Source organism: Pholis gunnellus (assembly GCF_910591455.1).
Source record: "Pholis gunnellus genome assembly, chromosome: 5".
Classification (NCBI taxonomy): Eukaryota; Metazoa; Chordata; class Actinopteri; order Perciformes; family Pholidae; genus Pholis; species Pholis gunnellus.
This window is the reverse complement of record NC_136531.1, coordinates 9223416-9245362: the sequence shown is the minus strand read 5'-3', so window position 1 is coordinate 9245362 and position 21947 is coordinate 9223416. Positions and strand designations below refer to the sequence as shown.

At 43.4% G+C, this 21947-nt stretch overlaps 2 protein-coding genes across 2 annotated transcripts in view; one reads left to right on the top strand and one right to left on the bottom strand.

Annotated features, from left to right (window-relative positions):
* The first annotated feature begins 1270 nt into the window (after positions 1–1270).
* Positions 1271–9155, top strand: smarca5 (SNF2 related chromatin remodeling ATPase 5). Its single transcript, XM_079160442.1, has 24 exons — positions 1271–1487; positions 2704–2811; positions 2901–3067; positions 3162–3262; positions 3367–3467; positions 3556–3735; positions 4117–4272; positions 4362–4493; positions 4650–4718; positions 4834–4943; positions 5052–5278; positions 5751–5872; positions 5971–6123; positions 6252–6384; positions 6497–6645; positions 6753–6875; positions 6969–7076; positions 7183–7296; positions 7386–7508; positions 7634–7766; positions 7871–7989; positions 8101–8313; positions 8412–8522; positions 8685–9155. Exons 1-24 carry the CDS (start codon positions 1410–1412, stop codon positions 8748–8750), a joined length of 3096 nt encoding a protein of 1031 aa, XP_079016568.1. The 5' UTR covers positions 1271–1409; the 3' UTR covers positions 8751–9155.
* Positions 9156–9277: 122 nt separating this feature from the next.
* frem3 (Fras1 related extracellular matrix 3) overlaps positions 9278–21947 on the bottom strand; it is a 29265-nt gene continuing 16595 nt past the window's right edge. Inside the window, exons 4-24 of the mRNA XM_079159799.1 lie at positions 21331–21561; positions 21065–21190; positions 20361–20612; positions 16903–17052; positions 16610–16819; positions 16035–16232; positions 15785–15949; positions 15164–15346; positions 14923–15053; positions 14260–14418; positions 13862–14165; positions 13645–13776; positions 13212–13543; positions 12585–12777; positions 12394–12498; positions 11931–12058; positions 11699–11833; positions 11316–11442; positions 11012–11199; positions 10775–10921; positions 9278–10687 (exon numbers count right to left, since the gene is read on the bottom strand). Coding sequence (XP_079015925.1) covers positions 10118–10687; positions 10775–10921; positions 11012–11199; positions 11316–11442; positions 11699–11833; positions 11931–12058; positions 12394–12498; positions 12585–12777; positions 13212–13543; positions 13645–13776; positions 13862–14165; positions 14260–14418; positions 14923–15053; positions 15164–15346; positions 15785–15949; positions 16035–16232; positions 16610–16819; positions 16903–17052; positions 20361–20612; positions 21065–21190; positions 21331–21561 — 4166 coding nt within the window. The 3' untranslated portion in view covers positions 9278–10117. The remainder of the gene's footprint in view (positions 10688–10774; positions 10922–11011; positions 11200–11315; positions 11443–11698; positions 11834–11930; positions 12059–12393; positions 12499–12584; positions 12778–13211; positions 13544–13644; positions 13777–13861; positions 14166–14259; positions 14419–14922; positions 15054–15163; positions 15347–15784; positions 15950–16034; positions 16233–16609; positions 16820–16902; positions 17053–20360; positions 20613–21064; positions 21191–21330; positions 21562–21947) is intronic.

Genomic DNA, 21947 nt, shown 5'->3' with positions numbered 1-21947 from the left:
TCATTGATTGTGTATATTGTGTATTTATATATCTAATATGTTTACTCTTTTATTCTTATTGTATATATTGTGCATTTGATATTTGTATTTTGTATTTTATATTTTTACTCTGTTATTATTTAATAATGTAACATTGATCTCCCGCTTCAACATAATTTGTTTGGTGTTTCTTTTGGCTTAGTTGTTAGTGAAATAGCCATCATTTCTATATAAGTGTGTGTATGTGCACTGCCTGAAGTAGTTGTTACAATTATAGAATTATAGAATCAATATGGTGCTTATATGATACTGCATGTAAATATGTTGGCTTGAAAGACTTGATGCAGAGTACATACATTGTATTCAGAGAAGTACATGACCAAAAAGAGGTGTTTTGGATAACATAATAATAAAGGAATATGACATTTCATTGGGCCAAGTTTATCTCAGCTTTTATGAAAGCCATGCTGAATATCCCTCCTCTTTAAAGATAAATATATCAACCTGACAATCACACATTTTTTACAGAATGGATGGAGAATACCTATGTTAAATACACTCATCGTAAGTCCCTTTGGATAAAAGCGTCTGCTAAATGACTGTAATGTAATGTAATGAGAAGATTAATGAACATCTTTCAATAATTAAAGCAGTGTTAATTATTATTATATTTAAAGGGTTTTCTACTTGTATCTATTTTATATCATTGTAGATTAATTATATTTAGGTTGTGGACTGTTAGTTGGAGGAAACTAACTATTTGAAGATACCACTTAATTTAGGAAAAATATCTGACGATGAAACTGAAAGACTTTTTGAGACAAAATTCCCCAGGGTTATCGATCATAAAATAACATGGAGACAACATATTAACTACATTAATGGTACAATTTCAAATTCTATAGCAATACTGTATACATCTAGAGCTGCATTAACTTATAAGGCCTTGCATATCATTTCAATAAATAAATAAGGTAATCATAAGGGTACAAAAAGGGATTCACTCCTTTCGGGTATGAGTCAATATACTGTAGCAAATTACTTTGTATGGACAGGAAACATATCTTTTAGTCTACTTGCTGTAGATTGTACAGTAAAGACAGACAGTAAATTGGGTAACTACACATGGTCATTATCAAAATCAGCTGTAAAGAAATCAACTGATCAAAAAATATTTTTTACAGGGCACTGAATGCATCATGACCAAGTCTCGCGATAGCTCGGACACAGCAGGGTTGGCGCTGTGTGAACGCGACTAACATCTTGCTAGCGGGAACGTGCTGCCTGTGACCAACCGGTGCGTCTTTCATATAAACAACAAGATAGTTCTTATTTACTGCGAGAAAGTTCGGGAAATCGTCAACGTCTCTTATAACGCGATCATCTAAGGCACAAATTACGATATTTCCCAATCGAAGTGGAAATTCGAAATGTCCGAAATCCTAAGCTGCGTGGAACAGCGGGAAGAAGAGCAGCCTGAAGTTGAAGAAGCCGGAGGAGTAGTGGAGGTAAGATGGTTTTAAAATGGGTAACGTTAACGCTATTGTCTCCTCAGCACGGTGGACACCTTTCACGGACGCGCAGCACAAGTCTTAAACTCTTTAACCCCTCCGTTTTTTTGCCCACTTATTCGTCAAAGTAGGCTGTTTTAACTTTCACTTTGTTAATGGTACTGCGGGCTGTTTGAGCTAACTGGTTAGCTAGTTAGCTAGCCGCGGCGCTACCATTAGCTCACGACAACAACAGCTCGGTCCCATTCACTCGGGATTGAAGCTAACGTTACAGCAACAAGGCCAGCCTGTTTTATAAACGCTCACACTGCTAGCTCAGCTAGCAACCCTTCGATCATGACGTTAAAAAGTCCCAGCGTGTTTATTTTATTTACTCCCAGTCCAGATTCACTCATCGAGTTGCTTGTGATTAAAACAAACCTCGTGAAATGAACCCCGCTCAGCTGTCCTGTCTTTGTTTTCAGTAGGACAGTGGAGCAGCAACGGCTTTTGTAACCGAGGGATGCTGCTGTATGCCCGCAACGTGCTCTCCGCTGCACTTTGTGTTGATTAAAGTCCTTAAAAATCAATAGCTTTTTCAGGGTTGCGTTACAGCATTTAAAATACGATCAAATAAAACGAACTGTATTGATCCCACGCAGGGAAACTGCGTGTCACAGCAATTGAAGTACAGGAACAGACGCGTGGTATAAATAATTGACAGTAACAATAACTACATTACATTATGAGCACCTATCATACAAAACAGATAACGTCAATCGAGGGCAGTAAACACTATATTTAGCATTAATAGTAAATGCAAGGTGTATTGAGACAAATAATAAATTAAATACAAAAATTGCTCTGAGCGAATCAAATTGTGTGTTGGGCGAAGTGTCTTTTTTTCTTGGCAAATAGAATAACTGAAATGTGTGTAATAAAAAGGCCGCATTTCACAGCAGAAGGTTGACCAATGTGAGTGACCTGCAGTCCAGTTTGTGCTCCTCTCAGAGCAATGTTAACGGCAGCGAGGACAAAAGACTTTTTAGACGGTTTTGTGTAGGGGAGGTTGGGAGTCCATGATAGCGAGGAGTTTTTCCATAAGGTGTCTCTCTGTGGGGTCCACAGAGCATCCCAGAACAGAGCAGGCAGTTTGTCTCGTCTGTTGTTGTTGTTTAACAAATCTGAAGATTGCCGGTAAACAAGACTGGTGTTTACTTTTTTTTCTGCTCAGGAGAAGTCTGATTCTTCAGATGCTGGAAAAGAGTCCTCTTCGGATGCAGGGGCCGATGCACAAGATGCTTCGTCGTCCACGACTGTTCCGGGTTACGAGGAGAAAGTGGTACGGCACCTTTTAACGACAGCTTTCACTACATGGCTCACCACTCTGTTGTTAGATAAGTTAACAAGACTGTCTTCCTGTGTTTCTAGCTAACAGACCGGACCAACAGATTTGAGTACCTGTTGAAGCAAACAGAGTTGTTTGCTCATTTCATCCAACCAGCCGCACAGAAGACCCCCACCTCCCCTCTGAAGATGAAGCCGGGGCGTCCTCGCATCAAGAATGACGAGAAACAGAACCTGCTGTCTGTCGCAGAGTGAGTACACGTCCGCACATGTTTTTTTTTTCATTTCAGGAAGGTTACTCCCATTGTGATCATGAATCATCGTTTCTTTTCTGTGCTTTAACAGCAACCGACATCGCCGCACAGAGCAAGAGGAGGATGAAGAGCTTCTGAACGAGAGCACCAAGACTACTAATGTCTGCACTCGCTTTGATGCCTCTCCCTCCTGTAAGCAATGGCCTGTTTTCATTTTTGGCTTGAGAGAAAGGTGTATTGCAAATGTATATGTTGAGCAGAAGTAATGATAATGCGTTTTCTTGTCTCTCATTTAGACGTCAAAGCTGGAAAAATGCGAGACTATCAGGTCCGTGGACTGAACTGGCTCATCTCTTTGTATGAGAATGGCATCAACGGCATCCTTGCTGATGAGATGGTCAGTACTTTCTCACAGTCAAAGCAGTTTACCGCTACATTTAAAACGGAGTGACAAATATATATTTACACGCTCTGCTGCTTCTTAGGGTTTGGGGAAGACTCTGCAGACTATTTCCCTGCTGGGTTATATGAAGCACTACAGAAACATCCCCGGTCCCCACATGGTGCTGGTGCCCAAGTCCACCCTCTACAACTGGATGAATGAGTTTAAGAGATGGGTGCCTTCACTCCGTGCGGTCTGCCTGATCGGAGACAGAGAAGAGAGGGTAGGCAGAGTCACAATATTATTATTGTCTGAAAAGCCCAATGTAACTGGAAATACTCACCATAACGTGATATTTTACTCTGTAATGCTTCCTTTTTGATTGATTTTAACGTGTTTTTGCAGTTATATTTATTCCAAGTTACACCTGCTTAACTTTTAGCATTATTTATAGACAAGTTAAATCATTTCATTGGTTTCCCTGATGGGATATAGTCGTGATATTGCTGACTGTGTGTGTTATTAACAGTGTGCACAAGATTCTTTCTTTTTTCTTGAGTAGGAAATCTGTCACTGAGGGCTACGGCCAACTTTAGCTTCACTAATAGAAAACAACTCAAATCTACAATTCTAAAAGGCTGAATGATTTGTGCATGGCTTTCAGAATGCCCTGGTCAGAGATGTGCTGCTGCCTGGGGAATGGGACGTGTGCGTCACATCCTACGAGATACTCATCATTGAGAAGGCAGTGTTCAAGAAGTTCAACTGGCGCTACCTGGTCATTGACGAAGCTCACAGAATCAAGAATGAGAAATCAAAGGTCAGACAGCCACTGAAACAAACGGGACATTTACATATGTCGGAGCCACTTTCACAAGATTTCCTAACAAAGCAATTTATTTCCCATAGCTATCGGAGATTGTGCGAGAATTTAAGACCACCAATCGTCTGTTGCTGACTGGAACGCCCCTGCAAAACAACCTTCACGAGCTGTGGGCTCTGCTGAACTTCCTGCTGCCTGATGTCTTTAACTCAGCCGAGGTAAGCGTCGCCTCGACATGAACAAGTTCAACGGGGACTTTCACTAGAAGATGAAGGCTCTTTCAAGCTGGAATCCCTAGTTGCACTGATGTGGTTGTGGTCTGTTATTTAGAAGAAAACTGCTCTGTACTAATTTAATTTCTTTTCCCCCCAAAGGACTTTGATTCCTGGTTTGACACAAACAACTGCTTGGGTGACACAAAGTTGGTCGAACGTCTTCACACTGTAAGTATTGAATTTTCCTCATGTCAACTTCCAACTAATCTCTGTACATTTCCAGATGTGTTCCTCTTCTTTGGGTGAAAGCACTCCCTTTGACCGGCCTTTTTTTTTTGTATAGGTCCTGCGTCCTTTCTTGCTTCGTCGTATAAAAGCCGACGTAGAGAAGACTCTGCTTCCGAAAAAAGAGATCAAGATGTATGTGGGCCTGAGTAAGATGCAGCGAGAGTGGTAAGCATCCCGAGTCGAGCTTTAATTTGTCCTAAGCTTCTTTGTTCGTACCGATATTAAATTGTTGCACACTATTATGTAATATTACCTCGTGTCACAAACCATCAGGTACACAAAGATCCTGATGAAGGACATAGACATTCTGAACTCGGCGGGTAAGACAGACAAGATGCGTCTCCTGAACGTTCTCATGCAGCTGAGGAAATGCTGCAACCATCCGTACCTTTTCGACGGAGCCGAGCCGGGTCCCCCATACACAACGGACCTTCACCTGGCGGTGAACAGTGGCAAGATGGTGGTGCTGGACAAGCTGCTTCCCAAGATGAAGGCTCAGGGTATGTAGATGGCCATGCTGTCATTTCAGCAGAATTTATTGTTATTATCTTTAGATGAAGTATTTCTATTACAGAATCCTGAAATTTAGATACAAACGGAACAACACCTGCGTTAACTATTCATAAGTGGTGCAAGTAGTACTCAGTTTAAATGTACAAATACCATAAATTACTCCATTCAACACGTCAAGAAAAATCCTACTGTATTCAAATATATATTTATTTTTTGGCCTCTTCTCTAACCTTTGCTCTTGTTCTGAAATATAATAATTATGTACTTACTTTCCACCACTATCATACACCCAACACAGTCAAACTCAAGTGTCTCATCTGTTACATAGCTTAGATCAGACCGAATGGAGGAACCACATCTCCAGTACATGCAGCACATTCCCAGAATAGATCATTTCAAAAGGACTGCTGTTGTTCCTACATTACGTTGACTGATTGTACCGTCTTTCCTTCTCTCCAGGTTCTCGTGTGCTCATCTTCAGTCAGATGACCAGAGTGCTGGACATCTTGGAGGACTACTGCATGTGGAGGAACTATTGCTACTGCCGCCTGGATGGCCAGACGCCGCACGAGGAGAGACAGGTGTGGTGCTTGGGTCTTGTCTTTTTCTCAGTCAACTATAAGATGCGTTTTTTTAATAAAAATCCATATCATTTTCATGTGTCTTTGTGTGTTTTCAGATCTCTATCAACGCATACAATGAGCCCAACAGTTCCAAGTTCATCTTCATGTTGAGCACCAGAGCTGGAGGACTGGGTATCAACCTGGCTACAGCAGATGTGGTCATCCTGTACGACTCCGACTGGAACCCCCAAGTTGACCTCCAGGCCATGGTTAGTGCTGAACAGTAGCGAGGAGTAACGGGATCAGGTTTCCTTTTCCCTGAAAATAAGCGCGGACGCTGTAGAACTTTGATTTCAGATGCACTGGACATGACCAGTTTTATGTTTTTTAATCTCAGGACCGAGCTCACAGGATTGGTCAGCAGAAACAGGTGCGCGTCTTTCGCTTCATCACGGAAAACACGGTGGAGGAGAGGATTGTGGAGAGGGCCGAGATGAAACTGCGCCTGGACTCCATTGTCATCCAGCAAGGTAACTCCTTTTCCCCCCGTCTTGTTAGCACAGAAAAGTTCTCTGAGAAGTTGTTACAGTACACAACATACCAATAGGAGAGACACTAAGCTGTCATCTATTTGTTTAACAGGAAGACTAGTTGACCCAAGTGCAAACAAGCTGGGCAAAGATGAGATGCTGTCCATCATCCGCCACGGAGCCACGCACGTGTTTGCTTCCAGAGAGAGCGAGATCACAGATGATGACATTGATGCGATCCTGGAGAGAGGTGAAAGGAAGGTGAGTCTGGATGCAGTAGAGGAAGATTTTTTTTTTTTGTTGTTTTGTTTGTTTCTAAGTTTTTGAACTTGCCATAAAATGAACACTCTGATATTGTCATTTGCTAGACTATCGAGATGAAGGAGAAGCTGTCTAATCTGGGTGAGAGCACTCTGAGGAACTTCAGCATGGACACAGAGAACAGCAGTGTGTACAAATTTGAAGGAGAAGATTATAGAGAGAAGAAAAAGGTAAAAAAAAAAACATCAGTATTCAGTCTTTAACTCCAACAAAAAGATCCTTTTGAGTCTTTACATTGTTTCCTCTCTTGCTTCTTCATTCAGGTCATTACCAACTGGATCGAACCACCGAAGAGAGAAAGGAAAGCCAACTACGCTGTGGACGCCTACTTCAGAGAGGCTCTGCGAGTCAGTGAGCCTAAAGCGCCCAAGGTAGGGAGGGATCACTTTAGAAACACACTTAGGATTCAAGGCATTAATGCAACAGATTAAACTTATCCTGGTTGAGGCATAACATTAGTTTGACTCCATTTCCCAGGCTCCTCGTCCTCCCAAGCAGCCAAATGTCCAGGACTTCCAGTTCTTCCCGCCACGTCTTTTTGAGCTTCTAGAAAAGGAGATTCTGTTTTACAGGAAAACGATCGGCTACAAGGTACAGAGATGTTTTTTCTGATGAGAATTAGATCATTTGTACACGTGTAGAAATGTCTCTAATTCAGTCTGTGGCTGTGTCTCTTTTAGGTTCCTCGTAATCCAGAAATGCCGAATTCGGCCCAGCTCCAGAAAGAAGAGCAGACTAAGATCGATGAGGCCGAGGCTCTCACAGAGGAGGAACTCGAGGAGAAGGAGAACCTGCTGCAACAGGTACTGATTATTCTCCCCAAATACAATCGATTTCAAGGATAATATGCCCCAAGTCCTAATTAAGTGTTTTGTGTCCCAGGGTTCTAGATTGTGCATATTTTTTATCAACTGTTCCTTCATTGCAGGGATTTACTATTTGGAACAAACGCGACTTCAACCAGTTCATCAAAGCCAACGAGAAGTGGGGAAGAGACGATATTGAGAACATTGCCCGAGAGGTTGAGGGTAAAACGCCAGAGGAAGTCATGGAATATTCAGGTAATGACAACGTGTTTTTTTTTTTTTAATCCACTATGTATCTCACAGGATAACTTCAGAGTTCTTTGCATACCAAATGAATTTGTGCTCGTTTGATCCTTCAGCCGTATTCTGGGAGCGCTGCAATGAGCTGCAGGATATCGAGAAGATCATGGCCCAGATCGAGAGAGGAGAAGCCAGGATCCAGAGAAGGATTAGCATCAAGAAAGCCCTGGACTCAAAGGTAGCTGACTGCCAACCATGTGGCTCATCATTCGTCGCTCAAACTACCTAATTAGCTTAATCTCATTAAGCGTCGTGTTAAAACACTTTAACTCTTAATCTCTTTGCCCAGATTGGTCGCTACAAGGCTCCCTTCCATCAGCTCCGTATCTCCTATGGCACCAACAAAGGCAAGAACTACACGGAGGAGGAGGACCGCTTCCTCATCTGTATGCTGCACAAGCTGGGCTTCGACAAGGAGAGCGTGTACGACGAGCTGCGTCAATGCATCCGCAACTCGCCTCAGTTCCGCTTCGACTGGTTCCTCAAATCCAGGACTGCCATGGTAAACGTTGGCTTATTTTTTGTTTTTTAAACTATTTCACTTTTGTTGTTATGAATGTTTTTAAAAATGTTGCTTGTGATGTTCTGTGCTGCGTTTAGGAGCTACAGAGGCGATGCAACACCCTGATTACACTGATAGAGAGAGAGAACATGGAGCTGGAGGAGAGGGAGAAGGCTGAGAAGAAGAAACGCGGCCCAAAGAATGTCTCAGTAAGTTTCAAATCCATCTCGTGTTGAAGGAAGCAAGCCACTTGATTATTGATGCCAAATAAGTGTTGAGGTTTGCTTGCCGGCCCTCTTACTCTGGATGGTCGTTGACTTTAATGTCACGACTCGTGAAATCTCACTTAATAATCTTCTCCTCCCATCCAGGCCCAGAAACGGAAGTCGGAGGCAACCCCAGACGGTCGTGGACGCAGGAAAAAGCTCAAGTTGTGAAGCTGAACTTAAATCTACTGAGTACAGTGTCAGAATTCGAGGGCGACAGCCAGCTCCGGTATCATTAGTCCTAGTGTCTGTGTTTGTTTGGCAGGCTGTGATAATGTACTGTGTAAAACCCAGATGGACTGACCTCGTTGTGTTAGGTTTTAGGAAGTGCTCCATCACAAGCCTACCTTGTCACTTGCCTAAAACACCGCAGCTGGGCTGGTTTAGTTTTTTGTTTGCTAGATTTTTTTTTTTTTTTACTAGTACTTAATTGAAAAAAAAATGTATTTATGCCTGTTGGTTGTACCACATTCCATTGCTTGAGGCGATATGTACCCTTTTTATTTTTAAGAAAACATTTGTTCCTTTTATCTTCCTATGTGAAGTAGAAAATGTCTTTTTTGAACGTAATAAACTTCCCGTTTTTTACAAATGTGTGTATTCTGGTAAATAAGACACTGATTCAAAAAAAGGACATTTATATTTGGCAGTTGAAGTGTACATACATCCAAACTCAAATAAATCAATAAGCCATAGAAGTCTGCTAACTGGCACATTGAAATATATATGGTCACCTGTAGAAGAATAATTCAAACTTTTAAACTGCACTTACAATTTTCAGGACTTGATCGACAAACCAGAGTAATTTTTCAAGTTTCACCAGGGTGTAGTAATACCTTTTTTCATAGTCCTACATTGATATGTACACCGATAGTTTTGCATCTGAATTCAGCCACATTGACCTGAATAAATGTAAAAACAAAAAACATTTACAATCCCTTTCAATGACACCGTATTGGTTCTCAGCAGTGGGCAGGTATACTGCAGGCCTTAAAGCACAACAGTTAAATACCAATACTAAAAATCATTTATCACATCATTCATTAAGGTCAGCTTCAACTAACATTCAGTCCATTTTGCTCTACTCTCCACAAAACAAACAAGGTGAATAATAAAAATAAAAACTCGATAAACTAATTATTTTTAAAGGAGGAACATGGAAAACCATTTGCCTTTTACTCGTGAAATAACTGCATTTACTAAATTGGGATTTTCATGCATTTGCAAACACTGGATAAATGGGATATTTTACAATTTAGCAACCAATGAAGCAGGGGGGGTGGGGGGCTCTTCGTACATCCATGATTCAAAATAGGCTGCAGTACATCACAGCAAGAACTAAACATCAGAGATCAATAAGTCCCTGAAAACTCATTCTGCGTTGTAAGCCCCAATCACTGACTTGTTGTGCTGTCCCTCAGGTTGTATTGGGCTCTATTCAGTGCTACAAGAGTTGGGCTGTAAAGGCACAATGGTGGAGGAGACTATCATAGTCTTTTTAATAAGGGGCAGGTGTTTGAGGTGGAACAGGTCCACATCTAGACCTCAGAGTTGTCTGAGCTGCTCCACGTGCCCGCTGGGCGTTGGCTGTAGCCATTGTAGGCAGAAGAAGAGGAGGTGGTGTAAGGAGGGAACTGGGTCTTCTTCTCACTCTTCTTGCGCCGCAGCAACAGAATGACAACGGTGGCGATGAGGCAGATGAGAAGGATCAGACCTGCGAGGCCCAGTAACATTGGCAGGGTGGAAGTGTCAGCCAGTTCTCTGCCAGAACTTTCCGGCAGGGGGCGCTCCAGTAGGGGCTCACGGTTAGGGGCCCAGGGCTGGCGCTGGCTGACCACCACGCGGTCCGCTCGGTCCAGAGCGATGTGCTGGATGTTGGTGCCTCGGTTGTTGTCAACGCCGATGTCCTGGGCCACGCCAGTGTCAGATAAAGCAGGGGCGGCACGGCGGTGGCGGGGGCTGGCCAGGTCGGAGGTCTCAGGACCCTCAACAGAGGACATGCTGTGATGCAGGTACTCCACACTGCGCTTGCCAATGTTGCGGTTGGCATTTTCTCGGGAGCGGACTGTGTAAATCGTGTGGATGAACCATTCTCGACCAGCAGCCACCTGCAGAAGAAACTCATGTTTCAATCCATATCTGTGTGCGTGTTGATACAATGCATGAATATAATGTATTTTGAGAGCTATACAGACCTGGAAAAGTGGAGACGAGGAGAGTGTGAAGCCATCTGATCCTGGCTGTCTGGCCAAAGGCAGACCTCCAGCTGTGTCTTGAGCCAGTGTGGCCTTAAAAGCAACGTCACCAAATGCTGAAGCTTGAGTCTCTGGCTGGGCCTTGTCCTGCAGAACAACACACACAGAAAAAAGACATGACCTCTGCTTCTCCACAACTCCCTAAAGTATTGTCCTTGTGGTGTCATTGCATCTTACCAGGATCTTGAATCTGTAAAGCAGAGAGGGAGCGTCTGCCAGGCAGCCGTACTCCTTGTCGGTGGGGTTGTACTTGGGAACGTAGCCGTCTGCTCCAGTGCAGAGGAAGACTTTTTCAATGCTGCAGGAGAAGGAGTCCCCCAGGTTCTGGACTGGGTCCACCATCACACGGCCGTATATCATGGAACCTGAATCAAAGAACAGATGAAATTGAAGGTGGGACTATAACATGGGGTTCTCAGAGGGTTAATGGTGCTCAGCTGTAATGTTTACTAAAATACACTAGGCTGCAGTGTTGTAGTACCGTCTGAAAAAGCAGCGTCAGTCCCTTCTCCAAAGCCCATGGAGCCGTCAGACAACCACAACTCCCTCTTGGACAGCAGGAACATCTGAGTGTTGAGGCTGAACTCAGCTGCGACTGGGTCACTCACCTGGAGCCCAAAAACAGATTCTCAGTGTGATTGAAACCATCTTAACAAGACATTTTGGAGTAAATGCCGTTAACTTTTCTGGACAAATTGAACTACCTAGGAAACTATTAAAAGTCCTTAAAATCTAAATGATTGTTAAGATGGTCTTTTTGTAGTGTTATCTTAAAAAACATCAGTGTTCCTACTTTGGACCTGACTGTAATAAATCCACAACTAAGTAATGCTGGGCTATTTTTGTCGGGATATCAAGGCGAACCTGCTGGAAGCGAATGTCCATGTCGAACGTAAGTGGCTCTCTTGGGTGGCAGACAGGAGGGATGCTGAACTCCCCGTTGGGTGATGCAATGCAGGCGGTCAACTTCACTGTGTAAGTCCCGGAGTAGTCTCGCACCTAGAGGGGACGCAGAAACACAGAAGCAATCTTAAAAGACTGTCTGTGACTGTTTATTTCACCACAGCTGGCAAGTTTTGATTGCATATCGACTCACAGCAAAGTCTGAGACAAAACTCCACTGCTGCATGGGCTGGTTGTAAGTAGGCTCAGTCCTGACCAGGGCGAGAGTGAATGTCAGCCCAGGGTGGTCAGCACACATCACCATGGATGACACGCTGGTTCCTGAAAACAAACACGTAGACAGTCATAACTCTTTTTCGTCCAAAATACAATTAGCAGCAGTGTCTGTTTTTTTTTTTTTTATTTAAAGAGTGACCTTCTACATTGTTTGTGTCACTTGCTTCCTAACTGTAAATGCTGAAGGGCCATTTTGACATTTGCTGAAATGACCCCTGACACTTTTGCACAGGAAGGACCCCCCATGTGGAACTTCATAAATAGATGAAGAGAGGATGTCGGACACAGGGTAATCCAATAGGAGGTTACTGTATAGAATGACCACACTGGATGGTTTTAGGGTGTGTGTTTGTGTGTGTGTGTGGCTGCCACTCTCTTACCTGGATGAGACATAACAAACTGTCCCCTGAAGCGAGCCTCTGTCTTGAAGTTAACCACCAGACGTCCCTCCTCATTTATACGCATGCTGGTTGGGTACATGGCTCCTATGAGAACAGAGAACAGGGTTTTACAGCGCATCACACATGGACCAGCAGCACCAGCAGGGAGCAGCATCGCTCTGAGAACATACCTTGTAGCTCAGCCTCAGGCGGGCTGCCGATGCCGTCCTGCCACAGAATAGCTGTGTCGTACACAAAGGTGAGTTTGAGCTCCGACTGCAGGTCAAAGTGCTGCCAGCCTCCCACAGCCACCGGAGAGTGGAAGACGTAGGACACAAACAGAGGGACACGCAGGGTGACGTAGGACTGGACCAGGTTCAGCACCTAAGTAAGAGATAACTCAGTCATTATCAGGGATGATGTAGGAAGTATCTCTGCGTGAGTTTGAAGGCCTGGTCACACCTGAAAGTGGCACAGTGAAATTTATCCGCCCATCCTCACAAAATATGTGAATCTACAAGCTTGGTGACTGACGAATTTGTACAGTTGGTGCTTGTCCTAAAACTTGTCTGCAAGCATTCATTTTGTGGAGCTGTTTATACACCAACAGAGGAGGTAAAATATATGTGAATGATGCAACACAGCTAACAAGCTACAATAGTTCCTCTCACTGTCAAGACTGTGATCGGTCAATGCCGCACATTTGCTTGTCAAACTTGCCATAAATAATTAGCATGGATATACTTTGACCCAGGAAGTGAATCCACCGGTCCTTAAAAATGTTTGATTGTAGTTGTTTTCCTTTATGCGTGTCCTACCTGTCCATCAGTGCCTATGGAGCCTCCACAGTCATTCAGCAGCTCTGACATGTCGTAGTAGCTGGTGAACTCCCAGAGGCAGGCCTCCAAGTTGAGGTTCCTGTAGAAGCGCAGAGAGTTGGCAGAGCGCATGAGCGGGCTGTACTGGTATGGTGAAGTCTCGCCAATGATTTCCGGGTTCTTTGTTGCATCGGTGATGAAGCCGTAGCCTGTTTGTATCTCATTGAAGTCCAGCAAGTTGGAGCAGCGGTGGTTTCCCACACGTGTGCCGTCTGGACTCAGGGTGAGCTCAAAGTTGGACAGAGGTCTTGTGGAGATCACTGGCAACATGCCTGTCGATATTGAAAAGCTTGTTACCATTCTGGGTCTTTGTCGAGATTCCTAAACAATAAAGACTATGTATCAATGCTTGAAACAAATGTTCACTGCTCACCATCCATGTGAGGCATGTTGATAGTGAGTTTAATGAGGTTGGGGAAGTCAGGGTCATCGGGACCGGTGTAGCGGATCTTAGCAGAGAAAGGTTCAGCTCCAACAGTGCCTTGGACACGAGGCTGACACATACCTGCAACGATTTAGAAGTCAGTTAAAACAAGGAAGTCTTTACTGAGTATATATATTTGCATCTGTCCAATCAGTGTTTCACTCACCCTCCTCCTTGCTGATCACAGCAATGGGGCTGGACAGCTCCAGACCGGCGTCCCCATTGGCATTGAAGGCTCTTGCTGCACATTGAACCCGTGAGCCGGTCTGGAAGTAGATCGAATCCAAAGTGACGGACTTGGTGTTGGTGAAGAAAGTGTTAGTGTCCACCTCCCTCATGGGGCTGGTCACTCCATCTGACCCGGTGGGGGCGCTGACCAGCCAGCGATACTGAGTGAGAGTGTCGTTGATGTTCTCCGCAGAGCAGATCGAGCCGGTTTTGTCGAAGTCGTGGTACTTAGGGTTGCAAGCCTGCAAGGGATGACAAGACATATGGCAACTGAAAAATTAAAGAAACCTGGAAGTATGTGTGGCTGTCAAAAGCAGCAGAAGCATTTGCACTCACCGTCACGCACACAACAGGGTATCCATTGGGTGGGTAGGGCTTGTCTTTGGTTTTAGCTGTGTCATCATACATGAGCAGGGAAACCACTTGGGGCACGGCGGGGAAGGTAACATCCGCCACACTGTCCATCTCCTCGATGTACACAATGGCCTTGTTCATCTAGCAAGAAGAGGAAAAGCATCGTTAGCTGGTTGTCAACTTTAAAATCTAGCCAATCTCAACTTTCAATCATGACTTCTGCCAAAGTATAGCATCCTTTCACCATTCCTCCAACACATTTCGTCCTATCTTGCTCAAGTCAAGGTACGTAACATATCTGAATTCGTGACGTGAGCGGTGCATGCCTGATGTAGAGTATATGGGTAGAATGTCGCAGTTCTGTTTATAGGTTTAGCCTACTGTTTGGCTCTGCTGGGACATTCCCCTCAGCATCTCATTCCAGAGGGAAAAGCTTTTTATAAGACTCTGTGGTTCAGGCGCGCTGACAGCAATGCCAGCTGCTGCCTGGCTATTTTAACACAGGCTGACATGACAGAGGCGCATGCTCACGTGTGTAGATTTGCAGCACTGTACGTGGGCACATGTAGGACTTGCAGGACTACTGGTTTATATTTGTTTGTTTGTGTGTGTGTGTGTGTGTGTGCTGTGTAACCTTTGTGTCACCTGTATTTCAGCCACCATGTTGTCATCAGGCTTCATGTGTACAGTGAAGGCCTCTCTCATCTCTCTCTGACCGTCAAACAGGATCTCAATCTCCACAAAATGTTCCTTTTCGCCCTCCTTGAACTCAACATCTTAGACAGAGACACAGCGAAGTGAGCACTGACTAAAAGACATAAATTCATATGAAGAGGCACTGTGCAAGCTACCGCGTCACTTTGCAGCCAATAAACCATGTCCTTACCCTCTGACAGTGGGTTGTAGTCTTCTCCGGAGGTTGCAGAGCCGTCCTTGGTGTGCACTCTCACCACTGACAACTTTGAGGTGTCTCCAACACGCAGGATGGGAATTTTCACTACAGCCACGTCACCTTTGACCTGAGGTTCACGCACACTGTACTTGATCTCAGAGAAACGGATGATGGGCTCTAGAACGGGAAGAAAATCACAATGATCAGAATTATTATTATTATGAGCCAAAACTACACAGTCATATTTCTTATCTCAAACAAATAAATAAATAATAATTTAATCATTTTAAAAGAAATATCTGTGGCCTGTTTTGGCAACAGAAAAGACAATGCCGTATTTTCCGATGGAGTAAAATATTTAACTTATTCAGTTTATATTTATTTGCAGCAACATCCATCCTTCATATTTGTAGCATGCCTGGTACAAAACATTCTCCACAGTTAGAAGTGAAGTGCTTCTCATCAATAGTTCTTTAGGGAGGTGAGACCACTGTATCTACTACACCCACTTTGTATTCATCCCATTGTTTTCATCTATATGCTACCTACAGAATATTTTGCCTTTTTTTATTTCAATATTTCTTTATTGTTTTATGTTGGAAGTAAAGTACGTACTATCTTTCCCATCCGTGACTGTGACCAGCGCCTCCTTCTGCTCCCCAATAGAAGCTCCATACGGTGACTTGCTCTTGGGAGTTCCCAGGACGAGGCGGAACTCCTTATCCTCTTCATGGACGGAGTCGTCCATCAGGCTGACCACACACGGCTTTTCTGTTTCACCTGGAGAAAAACGGTCAATGTACTCAGGTAACTGCTGAAGGACGTAGAGGAACAGAGAGATTAGGAAGGAGAGGGGAGGTCTCACCTGGTAGGAAAGTGATGACGGACGCGTCAGTATTGGGTCTTTCACTGTAGTCCATCATGACCTGAGCAGAGCCTTGGCGGGTGTAACAGCGCACCGTGGACCTGAGACTGATGTCTCCACTGCGGTACACTATGGCTGTTACCTCCCCATCAGACTCATCCACCTGGTAGCTTCCTTCCTTAAACTGAACCTTCGGCACTGTGGAGACAGTAATCGACTTGTTACGAGAGAGTCGCACTGCGTTTGAGTGAAGCTAAATGTGCACTAAATGTTATGTTTGAAAATATAATTGTTAAAAGCAAAAATATAAATTATTTTAACAGTTATGGATACATTTACCAAAGCAACTTCAGACTCATACCATGACATAATTCTACCTACAAAGGATTTGTACATTGGTACAATCACTTAATAAATGCTTATATTTTAAATCAATACATATTGGCATATCAAATTATCCTTATCTCCTCTAAAAACTACATTATAGTTTCAAACCATTAACTAATTGTTCATATACTTATATTGGATATACATGCTAAATAGGGGGATAAAAGGAAAGTGTTTTTGGCACTCACCATCGGTGATTGTATCATTGATGGTTATGGTGGTCCTGCTCGGTTCTCCCAGCACAGCGTTCATGGGCATCCGTAACACGAGGTCAAAGGTCTCAGGTCCCTCCAGCTCCGGCTGACCCAGATCATCCAGGATGGTCACTCTGAATGTCTGCATTGTCACTCCGGGAGCAAAGTCTAGGTTGCGACTGATGCCGACGTAGTCTAGTCCAGCTGGCCAGATAGAGGGGAAACCATGAACTGACAATGTAATGCAACATCATGACCAAAACGCTGAGTCGAACTGCTGATTTTACCTTCTGCAGAGACAGGCTCACTCTTCCTGGAGCGGACGGTGACAGTTGCCGTCTTGGACAGGTCGGTCCCTGTCCTCCAGACCTTCACCTCAACGTAGCCGGAACTCTCTTCCGCGACATACTCGGGTTCCCCGAAATACAGCGAGGGCTCTGTGAGGTTTGGGAATCATAGGAAAGTGCAATGGTTAATGATTAAGACATAATATTGTATTTTCATCAGTTCTGCTGTTTGTTGGAACAAGATCTTCTTGTTAGAGAGAGATAGCAACATAAGCTTTTAATCGAGCCGCGTTCAGGGACAAATTGGCATGAATAGCTGAGCAAACTCACATTTCTGACTCAGCAGAGGAAGAGAGCTGTCATCCCTCTTATTGTGTTATCCTTCAAACTTCCTCCCCTACTTATCTAAACCCAGACAGCTCTGTCTGAACTCAACGCCAAAGAGCCGAGGATACACCTGAAGAAGAAGGCGTGTGCTTGTGTGTGCACGACTGAAGGGATGTTCCCAGTTTCTGATGATAGAGCAGCTGATAAGCGGTATGATGAAGGTTTAGCAGAGACAGAGAGGCAACCGTTCACTTTGCAAAGGCAGAGGGCAAGAATTCAGAACCCATTGTCAATTCATCTCTCCTCACTTCTATATAAAGCATGTTTTCATCACACTCTGTCCAGCCCGAGCACTTAGAGATCAACTGATAGAGGCTCAAACTCAGGTCTTAGGATTTTTTACCAACAAGGAAAGACAAAACTTCAGTGCAAATTATGGTGCAAATTTTAAATAAATTACTCAACAAACAATGTACACCAAGGGTCGTGATGATTACTGGAAGCAGACTTAAAATAAAGGGTTTGTGAGGCTTCATTATTTCTGAGTAAATAATCTACAAATGCTTTATAGGTCAGCCATAAGCCATCAACAAGAACATTTGGTGGGCCAGGTTGTGAAAAATCTCTTTATTTTTTAAAATAATAATAAGGATTAAATGATGGTAGTCTATTAATCAATGCTCAGGATTTCTAATCCTGATGAATCCCGTTATTAAAGCCATTAATTACAATTTATAAACCCTTTCAAGGTGCTAACAGGAACGCAGTCATGAATTAAAAAGTCCAGCATCTCTTTATGAAGTTAACAGAAGTGAAGAAATAAAACATTCTTCCTCTTACAAATGAAAAGTTGAATTCATAAGCAATAAAATGTATCCTTGGCAAAGTCAAACTACCCAGGGTTTTTGTTGCTACAGCCTCATTTACTCTGGTAGAATGAACAGTAGCTTATTCAGCTATAAGATATTGTTGGGTGTCTGACGGTACTGTATCATTTTGCTGACACTATGGATCTTCTTTACTTGTTATAATGCAAAACTATGCTTTAGCGTTTACTGTTATATCAAATCACTTGTGGCCGGAGTGGCTACCACTTAAACAATGAAGCCTTTTGGCCCATGGCCTTTTTCAGGGTCAATAAACAAAACAAAAAAAACATATCAAATCCAACGTGGCAGTGGGGTAATAACACATACATAGATCACATGTAGTGTTGTTTGATGACCATAGGCTAAACCCATCAGTTTTCACAAGATAGTTGCTCTAAGTTATTGGTGGGCAAATCTTATTTAGAATTTGACGGATGCTGCAACAGACAACTGATGCTGAAGGAAGGATTTTTTTGGCAGACATTAAATGCCTCTCAGCCTCCGAGACAGCCATTTAGTGCCAGGGAGGATGAGAAGGGGGGTTGTATGGGGGAATGAGTGCCAACATGGCAACCTTAAATATCAGTGGGAGGAAGAGACAGACAAATACAGCAACAATGGAGACTCGATGTTGGCAAGAATCCCAACCACAAGTTTACTCAGACAGGCAGTTGGTTTTACACACACACACACACACACACACACACACACACACACACACACACACACACACACACACACACACACACACACACACACACACACAGACACACACACACACAAACACACATACTTTAAACCAGATTTATGATGGGGTGTTAGTTTAGGACCCACCAAGAAGTAGAACCACAATAAAGGTTTACACTGACTAGTCTTCTCTTGTCTGGGAATGCATACTGATTATTTCTACATGAAGTTCAATTGCACTTCTGTTCCAAATTGGTTAGGAGGGATGCTCTCTCTGTGAGCACATCTGTCGCTACAACAAGCAAGTCCAGGAATCAGCTTTTGTGAAAGGTTGGAGAAATAGAGGAGAAATGTGAGGAAGACAAATTGACTCGGGTTAGTACTGGTTGCAAAAGAGAGACAAGACTGGACTCACTATTTGTAAAATCTGTTAAGACATCTTCTTTGAGGGATCAAATGAAACCAATCATGTATCTGTGATTTATATCTTTAAAAACTGCATTCCTTCTGCTGAATTCCATCAAACAGGGGGAAGAGTAAAAACATGCCAGTCATTTGGACTCCCTGCACAATAGTCCCTCTCTCTCCACCACCTGCCGGTCCTTTGCAGACAAAGGGATCCCCTCTGTTTCCCCTGAGCTACCCTGAATGTCAATGAGGACTGGGGGTCGCTCGAGGAGCACGGTCAGGTTTAAAGCCCTTTTATCTGTCAGACAGGCTATAGGGTAGCATAACATCCACTGAGGACGCCATTCACCCTCTCAACACCTGTCTATTGTTATCTGGTTTCTAAGACACACAGACAGACACGGGCAGACAGAATACGGTGGATAAATGAGTCAGAGAGTGGAAAGAAAGCTGTTAGACCTAGACAAAGGAAGGGTAATGGACCTGAATATACTTTAAAGCTATTAAGGCAAGTACAGTATCCAGGGCTTTTACGACTGTAGTTATTGTGACGCCTGGGCACTTTTGGTGGATTAATAGTGTCCAGATACCGAAATGGCGAAATAGAGCATCAAAGGGGCAATGAGCAACAGGATCACCCACAGCTGCCACCATGATGCCATTATACTGTAAACGCGGCACATGATGCCATTCTACCTCGACCTTTAGCAAAGCATTGGGTTTCGGGCTCCTTGCTCATCGTCAGGCAGGTTTTGCGATATTTCTCTGTGAGGGATTTTGTTAATTTCTTTATCACTTTCAAGTATCAATATATCTTTTCTCTTTTGCAGCAAACTATTTTGGGGTTGTAAGCTATAAATCAGAATCATAGCCAGATCAGTATCGCAAGACTAATATTCAAAGTCCCAGAGATTGGAAATCAAGTTCCAATGTTGCATATGTGATGCTTAAATCTGACCTTAAATCAGCTCATTTCTCACATTCAGGGTCTGCTTGGCGCCCTTATAGCCTGCTGCACCGGCAAATATTAAGACACGATGCAGTTCTTTGACTTGTAAATCTGAAAATGTATATGAATAATATGTATCCATCCATCCATCCGCTGAAATGTGAAAAGCGTCAGCGTTACGAAAGAATAAGCCCTTCCAACTCCGACGCTTTACTCACCATCATCGCTGTCAGCCAAGATGGTGATCTTGGTGGTTGGGAAGTTGGCGCCCACCTGGCCGCCCATGGCCATGCTGAGGCTGACGTTGAAGCTCTCTTCCTCCTCATACAGGGAGTCATCGATGATGATGATGCGGCAGAGTTTCTCTCGCTCATCCTTGTCAAACCGCAGCACACTGGTGTGGTCCTCTGGTCGGGTGATGTAGTCAGAGTAGGACAGCACAGAGCTGGGTATGGTGCCAGTGGCCGTGGCTAAAGAATAATTGGGACATTAAACCAAATTAAAATGTTGGTTGCTGGCAGCATGAAGTCATAGGATTCAAAAGAGAAAAGGCAACTACACACATATAGGATCTTACTGTAATATAATAGCTAAGAAATTAAAGAAAATTATAATAAAGGCAATGGAGTACAACAGCACAACTGTTTCAGTATGTCACAATAATCAGACAATGAAATATGGACAAAAGTAGGTTACTATGCGCACAAATGTATTTACTATGTTACCTACATTTTAATTACCATTCACTCAAAGTCTCATTATTTACATGTAATCTTGGAACTTTCGATATGTCGTACTTATTTTGTCATCATTTCCATTCAGCTAATTTTACGTAAAAATACTCCGAAAAATACTTCGAAAGACACTAATTACAAGTAAAGTTAACGTTTAAAAGCCCAAACAAGCAGCAGGTTAACCGCACCTTGCTGAGTGAAACAAACAACCATGAGTTCCTGGCTGGCATCTCCTGATCGCCGCACCGGCACTAACAGCTCTCCAACATCCTCCTCAATCTTGAACTCTGCTTGAGGAATATAGACAGTCGATTCTGTTTAGGAAGAGAAACACAGATGATGAGTATAAGAACTGATTTCATTCAATAATACATCTATATAAGTCTTTTAATTTATAATGCAGCATTTATGGTGGTAAGGCTTTGTTCAAATTAATCGATTATTAGATTCCTACCATCTCCAGGATCCACAATCTCGACTGTTGCGGTGATTGGATACTCCAGCACAGCCATGACGGGGTCTGACAGCTGTATCTGGAAAGTCTCTGAGGTCTCAAACTCCTGGTCTGTGAAGATCTTCACCTTCCAGGTCGCCGTAGTCTGACCGGGGTTGAACTGGACCTGCTTCTGGGATTTGCCACGGAAGTCTTTGTCCTTCTCAGCTGTTCCATCCTTGGTGTCAATACCTGAGGGGGAGGGATGTACATGTTTTGAGCTTTAAGTGAAATGAGATTCATTTGTTGTTTGGATTCTGTCTGATGTCAAAAACCAAAGAAGTCAATGTCAATGTCTATTATTCTGCGCTTATAAAATTTGCGTCTGTAATGTTATTTATGGGTGTGTTTGTTGCAGGCAAACAGACCAGCATGTTGACATTTCCTTGTGACCTTTACTCGTAAAGGATATACTGTGTGTGCTTTCAATCAGACCTCTTTAACACAAGAGAGGAAATGGAGCACCAGTCAAACAAAAGCACAATAGATTTACACCTTTAGGGACAAAACGTTGTTATTAGTGTTGAAGTGTTGGGATGAACTGAATACATCCTGCAGCTCAACACGAATCTGCAGAG

Bases quoted from the DNA above. Each gene is read 5' to 3' on its own strand.
- smarca5 (XM_079160442.1), top strand. From the start codon at position 1,410: ATGTCCGAAATCCTAAGCTGCGTGGAACAGCGGGAAGAAGAGCAGCCT. The intron at 3,263-3,366 runs GTAAGCAATGGC...TCTCTCATTTAG, and splicing joins CTTTGATGCCTCTCCCTCCT to ACGTCAAAGCTGGAAAAATG. The intron at 6,385-6,496 runs GTAACTCCTTTT...TTTGTTTAACAG, and splicing joins CTCCATTGTCATCCAGCAAG to GAAGACTAGTTGACCCAAGT.